The 12822-nt window shown below is 32.0% G+C and overlaps 1 protein-coding gene across 1 annotated transcript; it reads right to left on the reverse strand.

The window, feature by feature from the left end:
- Positions 1 to 11791: 11791 nt before the first annotated feature.
- LOC120144666 (zinc finger protein 6-like) lies at positions 11792 to 12429 on the reverse strand. The gene has a single exon (XM_039158691.1). It carries the CDS (start codon positions 12346 to 12348, stop codon positions 11857 to 11859), a length of 492 nt encoding a protein of 163 aa, XP_039014622.1. The 5' UTR covers positions 12349 to 12429; the 3' UTR covers positions 11792 to 11856.
- Positions 12430 to 12822: the final 393 nt, after the last annotated feature.

Genomic DNA, 12822 nt, shown 5'->3' on the forward strand with positions numbered 1-12822 from the left:
GATATTAAATTTTCTTGATTAGTTATTTTTGGGGAAAAGTAATGTCGATTGGATCGGAGGCTTGGAGAGTTGTTTCGATAAGATTTGTCGATCTTTCGGTTGATTTTCGTTCTATTTTAGAAGCATAATTTTTTGCTCTATTTTAGATGTTTTTGTGACATGTTGAATTGATTTATAAGGTGCCTAAGGTGTGTATGATAGGGTAAAATTGGTTCATCAATTGTTGGTGGTCATTTGGTTAGCGTTTAGGGTTGAATCGTATGGTTGTGACATCGAGGTGAGTTTTTGTCCATTCACTTATGATGAACTTGTTCAATGTTGAATGAAGGTTTAGTGAGGTGTGAACTCTGAATTTTAGGTTCTAAGTTGGTATACTTGCTGTTGATAATTGATTGTGAATTCATGATGTGTAGATTAAAGTATGTGATCAATGTGAACATTGTATCTTGAGACATGACTTATGGAACATTGAAAGCGAATTATCATTATAAGCATGTGTATAAAAGCATGTCGAATATGAGTTAAGAATGTGATTGAAATAATCATATGAGTTATGATGCATTAATTATGAATCAAGATGAATTGGGAACAAGTTTTTGCAACCATGAGTATTAAAGCATGTCGAGCATAAGCTATAGTTTAATGGAAGCATGTGATCATTATTAGTGTATATATGTTATGACATTGTGACTATGAATTATGGTACATTGAAAGATTGTGATTCATGGGATGTGAATTGGAAATGTACAATTGATATGAAATGTGAATGTGATGCGTTGCAAATGATGCATAAAATTTTGAAAATGTTTTCCAAAAATCTATATAAAATGTGAATGTGTGTAACACCCCCAACCCGTATCCGACCCGGATACGAGTATGAGGTGTCACATTGACTTTTCAAACTTTGACTCTTGACAAAATTCAAAGAATTTTTAAACATTTCATTAAAGTAAAAGCGGTTTAGTTACATAAACTGACCACAATAACCAAAATCAATCAGAGCATATTTAATTCAACCAATTAGTACATGCCAACTATACTCAAAATAACCAAAAACATTTAAATCCTCTATTTTCTGATCTGAAATTTTGTAAGGGAGGTGCTGACATGTCTTACTCTTCTTCTCTTATCTTCTTGCTTCTGTAACCTACGTGTGAAACAATCACACGCTAAGTCGAAGACTTAGTGAGGCAATAAACATATAAGGTAAACGGTAACTAATAATCATGCATAAACAATTACTACTATCATTTCATACAACTCATACTTTTACATGTAACAAATATATATACATACATATATGTCATTATCATTCATATCTCTTATCTCATGTTCCTATGATCTCTTATGTTCATATCATATATCTTATAAACTTATTATTATATCATCATTTCAATTAATTATACTTATTCACATATACCTTAACATGTACTCATGTATATCATATAACATATACCATATATACTATCATAAAACACGTACACCCAGGCAACTATAATATCATATTCATTTTTATTAATATTATCTATTTAATAGCCCATGATACACATGTGAGAACTAAAGATATACGAGTACATAGAGGTTGTGCACTAATGCTGTCACCACAGCTCATATAATTGCACCGAAGTGCCACATATAATTGCACCGGAGTGCCGCATAGAATTGCACCGTAGTGCCATATAATAATGTCCATAAGGATCACATATCATTCCTTAAGAATCATATACATATACTAGGGATCAAGTATATGTCTCACCAGACTTCACACATGTTCCAAAGAATACATATATGTCCCGAAGGACCACATATCATTCCTTAAGAATCATATACATATGCCAATGATCAAGTATGTGTCTCACCAGACTTCACTCATGTTCCAAAGAATACATATATGTCCCGAAGGACCACATAGACCCTCGACTCTTGGCATGCCAACTATACCCCTAGCTCTCATGACACATAATATGGGCATTAATATTTATGTTAACATACATTCACATATACACATAGTCATGTAATCCTTTCACATAGCTCATTGTCATATAAATCACATATCCATATACATATAAACACATGGTTTACCTACGCGTAGAACATTTTCATATAATCACGTAGTCATATAATATTTCATATAACATATATTTTCTCTTTCATATATCTCATATCATGTATCATATCTTGTGATCATATAATCATGTTACTTATAATCACATAACTTCTACTCATAGGGTTCAACATCATTAAACTTAGTTCCCTTTTTCATATCATCATACATTTATATATTCTTATATATTCACATAGGTAATATCATAGGAATTATATCTTTTCATATGATTTATGCTCTATTCTCTTATATTCACATACATGTAATACATATCAAACATGTTTACATAAATCATTTCTAATTTACATAATTTATGGTCATATAGTTCCTATTACAAGTTACTTATCTTATCTCGTCTTCTCATATGTTCATATTTATCATACACCACATAAGTTTTATTACATACTTATATCACATTCCTATATCACTAATTCATAATATAATTTACATCGCATCATCTATCTTATTCTTTATTCCTTGGTATGCACTTATATTACATAACCTATTTTATACTGATAAACATATATATATTACTTCTATTATTTCTTTTATATACAAATTAATCAATTTACTTAATTCAATTTCATATAACTCCTATAAAATTCTCATATCACTCCATATTCAAGTTTCCTAATTGATACAGCATTCTCATTTCATTCTATAATTCAATCTTATTTAGTTTCTTTCAATTCACATTAAATCATATAACGTTATTATATTAAATTCTCATAATTAATTATATCACTATGTACAACTCATAATCCTATTATTCATATAACCTTTCCACATAATTACCTAGTTTCTATCATTTTTCGTGGATTCACTTTCATCATATTCTTTTATTTTTACATATTTTATTTCATAATCCTATACTCCCTTTATCATATGAATTATGTAGATTCTCTTATAACTCTTCATAGACATATATTTTCAATTCTATATATCATGTAGATCTTATCATATGACATATTCTTTATACTTACATAAATTATATAACACATACAAACATATCAGCTCATATAATCAATCATACATACATTTCATGTCATTCATCTACTTATAATCAACACTTCATGCATAATAAAATAACTATCGGAAATAGACTTATCACAAGTCCAATTTCCTTATAATCCTATAAAATAAGATGCACTCACCTGGCCTCACTAAGTTAATACCGATCTCTCATATTTCCTCTTGATCGATCTTATTTGCCAAATATTCCGGAACTGATTTAGGCTCGGTACCTACACAAATATACAATTTAAGGTAATCTATCAAAATCTAACCTTATAACTTGATATTAATAGCTTAAACAACTTTAAGAAATCAACATTTTCATTTTCCTTTAGGGGGGTATCGATTCCCTACTGTGGGGGTATCGGTTCCCCTCTGGCATTCTGGAATTCCATGTTCGTTTGAGGGGGTATCGATTCCCCTTGAATGGGTATCGATTCCCCTAGCCCAGAAATCCCATTTTGAGCTCGAAATTCCCTTCATTTCTGCTTAAACCTTCATATTTTACTTGCTTTAATATTCCTAACTTCCATACACATATTTAAACTCATTTCTATTCCATAATCACTTCTTTAAATCCAAAATTCCATTATTTACATGGCATTCAAGAATCACACTAAATTTTCAATGTGTTCTAATTCCAATTCTAACACTTCATACTTCTTAATTAGATTGGTGACAAGTCAAATTCATCCATAAAACTTCAACAACCATACCATATCAAAATTTCATCTTAAAACTCATATTACAAATTCATTCTTAATTCCTTTATCTTATTGTTTAAATCCCATATAAGCTTTCCTTAAGCTTATTTAATACCCAAAGAATCAAAATCCACTTAATATTTAAAGTAAATAACTATAAAAACTCAACTTACCTATTGTAGCTAAGCCTCACGTGAAGAAGAGAAAGCAAGAAGAAGAAAGCTTCCAGATAGCTCTCTTCCCACGTTTTCACTTTTATAAAAGGGGAGAAAATATCTTTTAAAGGAAAAAGACCATAATACCCTTCCACTCTTTTCATATTTACCAGATAATCCTCTTAAATAACATTCTCAATTAAGTCCTTGAACTTTTAACTTGTTTCAAAATCGAGCACATAATTTTTAAAATTTGCAATTTAGTCACTGACCCTGATTTGGGATGTTACAATGTGTGATTGGACGAGTCAAACATTCTCGTTGTCCATAAGTATGAGGTTAATCATGACAACTATCTCTAAGTGTGAATGTGTGCTTGGACAATTCGATCATCTTGATGTCCATAATGTGGGTTGATCATGACAACCAATTATGATTGTGTTTCAAAATGAGTTTGAATTAATATATGTTAAAAACTATGCATCATTGACAACCGTCTTGGTAACTCGGATTAATTGGCTATTTATTCTTAATGAGACCTTTAGATATGAAAGACATGCCTAGGAAAGAGTACTCTATGTGTTTTATATGTGTGTGTGATCGAGTTATACTGGGTTCGGTTGATGCGTTGAGATATGATCCGAAAAGACACGGGGTAAGGTTGGGTGTTAAGCTTTGCTCTGCAATTTCGTGGTTTTGAACCTATGTGAGTCCACAAATAAAATGAGAGTTGTATAGAGTCCGTTTATCCAATGAATGAGTTGTACTTTTAACAAAGGCCAATGATATTTAATTGAAACAATGTATGTGGAATATGTGACTTTGCTGAAAAGGTAATTGTGCATGAGTGCGTGTCATTTGATGCAATGTATGTGATGATGTAAAGCATGATTATAATATGGATTTTTGTATGCATTTATGATGCCTTAAGTGAACATTGAAGCATGACATTAAGATATGATCATTAAGATAAAAACAAGTAAGGTTTCATGTAATTTAGGTATGCTTTCCTTTAGCCTTGGCACGTGCATCATATTTGAATGTTTAATATTTTTCATATTTTTACTTTTCGACTCAATAGCTTGAGGGGTAAGGCACTTGGTGGTGATCAAAGAAAGGGAACTTTTGTAAAGTTATTTTGAATCTTGGTTTTATTTTGAGGAAATATGGGATCCTTAATTGAGCTTTAAGTTGATTTGTTCTTGTGACCCTTTCTAGTGCATAAGTGACATATAATGAATTATATTATCCTTTGACTCTTGAATGAAAAATGAAATGATGAGTTTCATGTTGGATTACATGTTGTGCCCTATTACCAAGTATGACTAAGTTTGTCAAAGTATGATTTATCCCTTAACTACATGTTTTGATCACCTAGACAAGTTATAATAGGATGACATAATATGCTAGACTCTTAGGAAGCATGAAACGATTAATAATACACAAAATGGTTAATTAACTTTCATTTAAGTTAAATTTCCATGCAATATTTGACTTTGGATACTAAATACTTGTATGTTATGTTAAATGATGTTAAAAACATGTTACATATATAATTACGACATATTCTAAGTGATTTAAGGGTTCCAAGCATGTTTGTAGACCCTAGGATCGATTCCATGACCTATTAGATGCATGTTCATATACATTAGTATGCATTTTCATAAAAAGATCGATCACTTCCCCAAATGATCGATCCCAAACTCACTGTTTTACAAAGGATAAATCCCTTCATTATTTGCTCGATTAAAATTGGTAAAATTACATTAATTAAATACCTAAAGAGTGCCCTAAGTCATTGGATGATCCAGAAACTTGATTTTGCAATTAAAGCTTTGTTTTAAGTCTGATTTGATTGAATTTTTTTATATATCTCTAAAATAACAATAATTCCATGGTGGAACCTTCAATTTCATATTTTTGGTTTATTTTTATATTTTGAAAAGTTTACATTTTAGTCCCTAAATTGAGCATGTCCAATTAGGTCCCTATTTGACATCCGATTAATTTAAAAATTTGCATGCTACTAGTTAATGATTAATAATGAGTATTGGTAAATTTAAAATGAGAATTTAACTTGAACAAGCATGTGATGTGAAATGTTTGAATTATCCCTACATTGTAAATGACGATTATCTCGAGATATCAAATCGTGTAAATATTGTGTGATATTCTTTTTGGTTGCTGCCATGTGTTAAGTGATGTATGTTTTAAATTTAAATTACTTTCACTTATCACACATGTTTAGGGTTTTTGTTATATCCAAAATGATTAGAATCTAATGTAAGCTCAGGTATTCGGGTTAATCTTCGAAACCAGGTATGGGGTGTTACAACCATCGAGCACCAAATAGTGCGTGAAGACCACACGTCGCACAAAAATGGAAGGAATTAATCACACAAAAACCCTGAGGTTGGATATCGAAACAAATACCAAATCAAATCAGTCAGCTTACAACATATAAGACAATATTGACCAACGACCAAAGCATAAAACGACAACAAAACCAAAACAATGAAACAAGTCGATAAAAAAAAAGAACCCCTCCATGTTTCAACAAAAATCGAAACAAAAGAGGAAGTAATCCTCTATCAACAAATCAAACTCGTGGATTCAAGATAGTGACACCACCGGAGTAAGGGGATTTTGTCTCCCCCAAGTTGGCTATAAAAGCCCCTGCCTAAAACGAATAGGGGAATCAACATTCGAAGGTACAAAAACCCACAAAAAAGTGAGAAGGATACTTAGTTTTGCTCACGGAGAGAGGAGACACCGTCGAAAGCTGAGAGACATCATCTGAAAGCCCATTCGCCGTCGAAACTTGAACGGCTACCATCAAGTTGGGTAAGGGTCGAAGGTTTTCTTCGTAGATTTACACGATTGGGTTCATTTTTTGGAGGTTTGGAGGTTGGATTTGGTGTCATGGAGAAAAGAGCTTTCAAAAGAGGTGGTGGCCAGAGTAGTGGTCGAACGAACGACGAGTGGTGACTTAATGAGATTTCGACATGAGAGATGGGAAAGTGAATTAGAGAGGATTTGGGATGGGGAGTTTGAGAAAAAATGTTGAAATGAGGAAAAATGGGAGTTTTGAGCATATTTATAAGAGGGTTTAGATGTAATTAGCTAATAGTTAAATTATTTTTGCAGTCCTCCAAGCTTCGAAGTGTAATTCAATTCGGTCACCTACTGTAAATCGATCACTGAACTTTGTTTTAATTCAATTTAGTCATTTTTACTATTTTCTATTTTATTTAAATTGGTACCCTAATTTGTTTTTTTATTTTGCAATGTTTAAATATCTTTTTATTATTTTATTTTATTTACTCTATTTCTTTTTTTCCTCTTAACGTGAATTTTATTTTTAGGAACCCTTTAAATTTCCATAAAATCGTCAAAGGTAAATAAATTTAGATCGATCTTAAATTTTATTTAAAATTACTAATTTTTATAATTAAGACGACCGAGTAATCATGTGGTACCGAAAGGATGACTCGGGGGTGCTCATCCTTCCCCGATTGTAATCGACTCCCAAATCCGATAATTTTTCTGGGTGGTGACTCTATCATGATTCCAAGTCGAAGCACGAACTTGGGACCACTTGAGTGGCCTTTGTGATAATTTTAAAGTAATATATATTCAAAGTTGAATTTAATTCAAATTGATATTGAGTACACATATTGAAAAAAACCTAGTTTTCTCTCATTGGTGTGCCACTCATCTATTTTCTTTTTCGTTTTTGTTGATCTGTGGCGGTATCAACTTTAGTGTTGGTTGCCGACCGCCGATAATCTTTATTGTTCTTTTCTTTTTTATATCATATCATATATTCTTTTCTTTTCTTTTTTTATTTTCAATAAGTATGCTTGTATGACACGATTTCATATGCCTTTATGGCATGTTTTCTTATGCTTTTTGGCATGTTTTTTTATTGTTTGGACGCTTTTTTCATTTATCTTTTTTCTAAGGGTTGATTTGATATCGCCACGACTGATCAAGATGGCGTTATCTGATATTTTGTTGATCTTCCCTACTTTGGACCCTTGGATTGGATTTGGATACCCGATTTGCGTTTGTGGATAGCTTTTTACGTCGCTCAAGTTTGATTTGTGGTTTATATATGGGTTTCAATAGTTTGATCCCCTTTTTGTGGTTTGTTTACCGATAAGATCAGATCTGTTTGTATTTATGTTTTGTTCGAGTTTATTGGTTAGATTTTTAATCTTTCCTTGTATGGTCCTTATGTAATTTTAAGTTGTTAGTTTATTTTCAATAATTATAAAAACTTTTCCTAATTATGTGCTTAATTTACGATTGTGATTGTAAATCTTTATTGTAATTTGAGATATTTCCTCTTTTGAATAAAATTAGTTGCTTCTTTCAAAAAAAATATATTCATAATTTTCTTAATCTATTAACAATACGTACACACGTTGCAGATGTCGCTGCTCAAACTTAAGACGTCTAAAGAGATTAACATTTACGGTGGTTTGGGCATGTCCTTAGGCGACAACCGTCGGATGCGGTCAGGAGGGTAGAGTCGATTACAGTCGACGGTGTCAGAAGGAGAGAACGACCAAGACGGAAGTGGGAAGACTGCTTGAGATCCGATTTGAAGGAATTAGCCCTTACTGAGGACATGACCTCTGATAGGAAAGTATGGAGACTTAAGACCAGGGTAGTTGAGTAGTGCGGTTCACAGCCATAGGGTGTAACATCTTTGTCTTCTTTTTAATGTCTTTGTAGTACTTTCCATGACTTCTACTTTATACATGTTTCTGTCATTGAAATGTATGAAGGCTTAGAACTAGGGTATCGGAGTAGTGTTGCCTTAGTTTAAGAATTAACTCATTTGAAGTTATTCCTTCTCGTAGCTTGCTATTATTGACTATTGTGTATCATTTCTATTCATGTTTCCTCTTTTTAAATTTAGCTGGGTCTTACATTTTCAGTCTATATGCAGAGATTTCTATGTAGGGAATTATTTGCAGGGAATTATTTACAGGGATTACTCCCAATTACAGACGCACATAGCAAGATTGCATATGAAAACTGTTTATCTATGTATTTATTTATTTATACACGCATTTGTATCTTATCTTTATTTTTAATTTTCTGACTGCCGGAGGTCTTCCACGGAAGCTGCTCTCAACCTGGCGTTGGGATCAGCCTACTACCCTACCTCCCCCTTACCCCATTGCATATGGGAATCAGAGTTTTGTTGTTGTTGTTGTTGTTAAGTGTCACAAATCTTCTCGATGCATATATCAAAGTATAATATATTTTAAAATAGATTTAAATTCATAGTTCTAAAGATGTTATAACAAATTATTATGTTAATCAAATTAAAATTTAACGATTTATTTTATATTTACATCTTATAACCATGTATATAGTAACTCACGGAGACCATTCATGTATTTGACTTGAGAAGAGACTTGATAAAATTAAGAAATTTTGGAGAAAAAAAACTTATGGTGAAAAGGATTAAATTCAATTATTAATTACCCTGAGAGATTAAAAAGTACTTAACATTTACTCGAGAGTTGATTGCATTAAATGTGCTCAAACTATGGTTCTTATTATAAATTAATCCTCAAGCTTTTAAACATTATAATTTCATCCCTAAATTATACTTCATATTCTGAATTAGTCCATAGAATTCTGAACATTCCAATTCCATCCCCAAACCATAACTAATTCTATATTGGTCCCCAAACTTTTGAATATTTTAATTTCAACCCCAAAATTTTAAGTGATTTAAGGGATGTTATTGGGATGTCCAAAAGTTTGAGGACTAATTTAAAATGAGGATCAAAGTTTGGGGATGAGTTTAGAATGTTCAAAATTTTAGGGACCAATGTAAATCAAGAGTCATGGTTTAGGGATGAAATCAGAGTATTGAAAAGTTTAAGGACCAATTTAAAAGAGGATTATAGTTTGAGGACGTATAATGCAATTAACCCTTTAATCAAAGGACTAAGAGGCTTCAAATAGAATTACTAAATTTTGGAAGAGGTTTAGTCGAAAAATAAAAGGAAAAATGTCGCATCGATTAAAATGTAATTTAATTTGAAACAAAACTACATTGGATTAACAACAGAACTGTATTGGACTAACAGATATTCATCTAATTAAAATCCAAACATACATTTAAAAGAACGAAAACTAGAGAGTTGATAATGGATCATTATGGGAAGGAGACAACGTGGGTACGTAAAACTGTTGATTGGGGGGTGTGAATTGTCACCCACCCCATGCATTATCATTATACATGGTTCGATTTCTTTGACAAACTAGCGCCGCTGATTATGACGTTTATGGTCATATTGATCAACATTTTTTATTTATTTATTTTTAGAATCAAGTATATGTCACATGATCAACTATTTATTTATTAGTAGGGGTATACTATGCGACGATATAGAAGAGCTAGTTATTACTTTCAATTGAATTAATGTCTAGAAACCTAAATTATTACGAGGGGTGTTTAGTACGATTGATGGAGTAAAGAAAATTTATGTATTTTGAAACGATATTACTATTACTAGAAGACAATATTTTGAGTTACAACTAGGAGGATATCCATAAAGTTTTTAACATTTTCTTTGATATGTCCAATCATACTGCGGTAAAAAAAATTATAGTTTGCTTTAATAGTAAAAGTAGCTTCAGTAATAAGATTGCTAAACTTCATAGTTCTTTGACTTTCTTCTTATATAACTAAATTGTGAAAGGAGGTAAAAGGATCCATTAGTAATTTGACTCCGTGGCAAGTGGCTGAATGACTATTGTATTTATCAGTGGCAAGTGGCTGAATGACTAGAAGCATATCGGGATTATCGAACTGATGAAGATAAGATGGCCTTCTCCCATGATCAAACTGATCATTTAAATGAGAATCCTTGTTGAGAAAGTTTTTCGACAAAAGAAATTTGTACTTCTAATACCATAATAAGGTTGATAGAGTAAAGAAAACTTATGTATTCAAAGGTCATTAGGGGTGTACTATTTTTTATAGGGCCCTAATTTGTCTATTATATTTTTTTTATTTTCTTTAATTTTATTTTTTTATCTTTATAATCGATCCTTACTTTGTATATTTATGATTGAGGCCTCTTATATTTTCAATATGTCTTTTTTACATTTACAATTGTTGATTCTGATTTTTTTAAATCTCACTTTTTACATTTATAATATAAACCCCTAATTTTTAATCTCGTCTTACCTTTATAATTGAGGCACCTAATCTTTTCAATCCCATTTTTTACTTATATAATTTATGGCCCTAATTTTTTTTAATTTCACTTTTTGCCTTTAAATTTTTTACTAGATAAATAGGGTTTTCGGTGGGGAATGGTCCTTTTCAAGATTTTATGGATTAAGTTTGGGCAAAAATAAGGCCCGGCAAAAGAACATGACATATGGCAAATAGCCATTGGCTGGAAATATTGTAATACAAAGAAAATTACAATTGCATAATCGAATAAATTCGTAGGATATTTTAGCCTGAGATATTCGAATTCGAATATATTCTATACTTTCAGATGGAAAATATTTCATTTTCGGTATTGCGCCCATTTTTATTAACTTGATCGAACTAGTTCCTTAATATGTTCATCTTTGTTTGTACAATTAAAAAAAAATCCATGTACATAATTGCGTCACTCAAGAAATTAAAAAGTTCATAGAGATCGATAAAAATTAGATGATAACAAAACAATTTACACTTAACAACTTCAATTCTATAAAATTTAAACTTGTTGTAAGTAAGTCAATATAATTGTTTTTTATTATTATATTTATGGCACGGACTATCCGAGACTAAGATGTAAATCAAGACCTAACCCATTATCAATCTTAGCCCCACCATCATCTTCTCTTAATCGCCTTCTCGGAAAACTCCGGTACGATGGACATCACCGGACAACGCAGCTGCCATGGTCTCCCTTCCTTCTCCTGTATATAAACGCGCTCCACTAAGGTACGTGCCACCATGCAACATATGCAACGGGGCACGTCCTCCTCCAGTTGGCATGTAAAAAGAAGAACGATACTTCGGCGGTGCCGGTAGCATCGCCGTGGGAAAGAGGTGCGGCGGACGCATAAAAGCCGATATCATGGAATTCCGCGTAGCATCTAGCATTTGAGCTTGCTTCAGTAACCGTCTTTCCTTCTTGTGAGCATTTTGGTGACCTCCTAGGGCTTGAGAGTTAGCAAACTCCCTGCAACAGTATTGACACTCGTATTTACGGGCATCCGGTTCGAGTTCTGGAAATCCGGGTGGAGGTTTGGTCGAATCGTCGGCGGTGCTTTCGACGATGTTGAAGCCAAAGAGCTTTAAGGGTTTTGGGTGGAAATCAATATCAGCCATAACCAAAAGTATAAGGCAATTTGTGGGGTAAAGCCGGTTTCATGAGCTAAAATTATATAAGAGAAGTTTACTTGAGAGGAACAGAAGACGGGCAAGAAATGGGGGGGAGTTGGTTGTGAAAATTATCCTCAAGAAATGGCAAAACCAAAGCAAGATCTTCCCATGAAAATTGCCCCCACAGCAAGAAAGCTAAGCTACTAAGGAATTATAATTGGAGCATGTTTGCTCATGAAAAATCATTTTCTTTTATTTTTTTAATTAAAATATTTTAGCTTTCTTTAAAAAAAACTAATTTTTTTAAACATTTTCTTTAATTATAGCTGAAACAATCATAACCTTAGCTAGTTATCGAATATTCTAACAAATAGAATATTCATAAAACACACACTCCAACGTTTTGACTTAATAATATTTCATACTTAATAATATTTCATACGTTGTACTCCTACCTAAACACAAAATAATATAATTTTT

The sequence above is a fragment of the Hibiscus syriacus genome, unplaced genomic scaffold (assembly GCF_006381635.1).
Source record: "Hibiscus syriacus cultivar Baekdansim isolate YM2019G1 unplaced genomic scaffold, ASM638163v2 tig00110890_pilon, whole genome shotgun sequence".
Taxonomy (NCBI): domain Eukaryota; kingdom Viridiplantae; phylum Streptophyta; class Magnoliopsida; order Malvales; family Malvaceae; genus Hibiscus; species Hibiscus syriacus.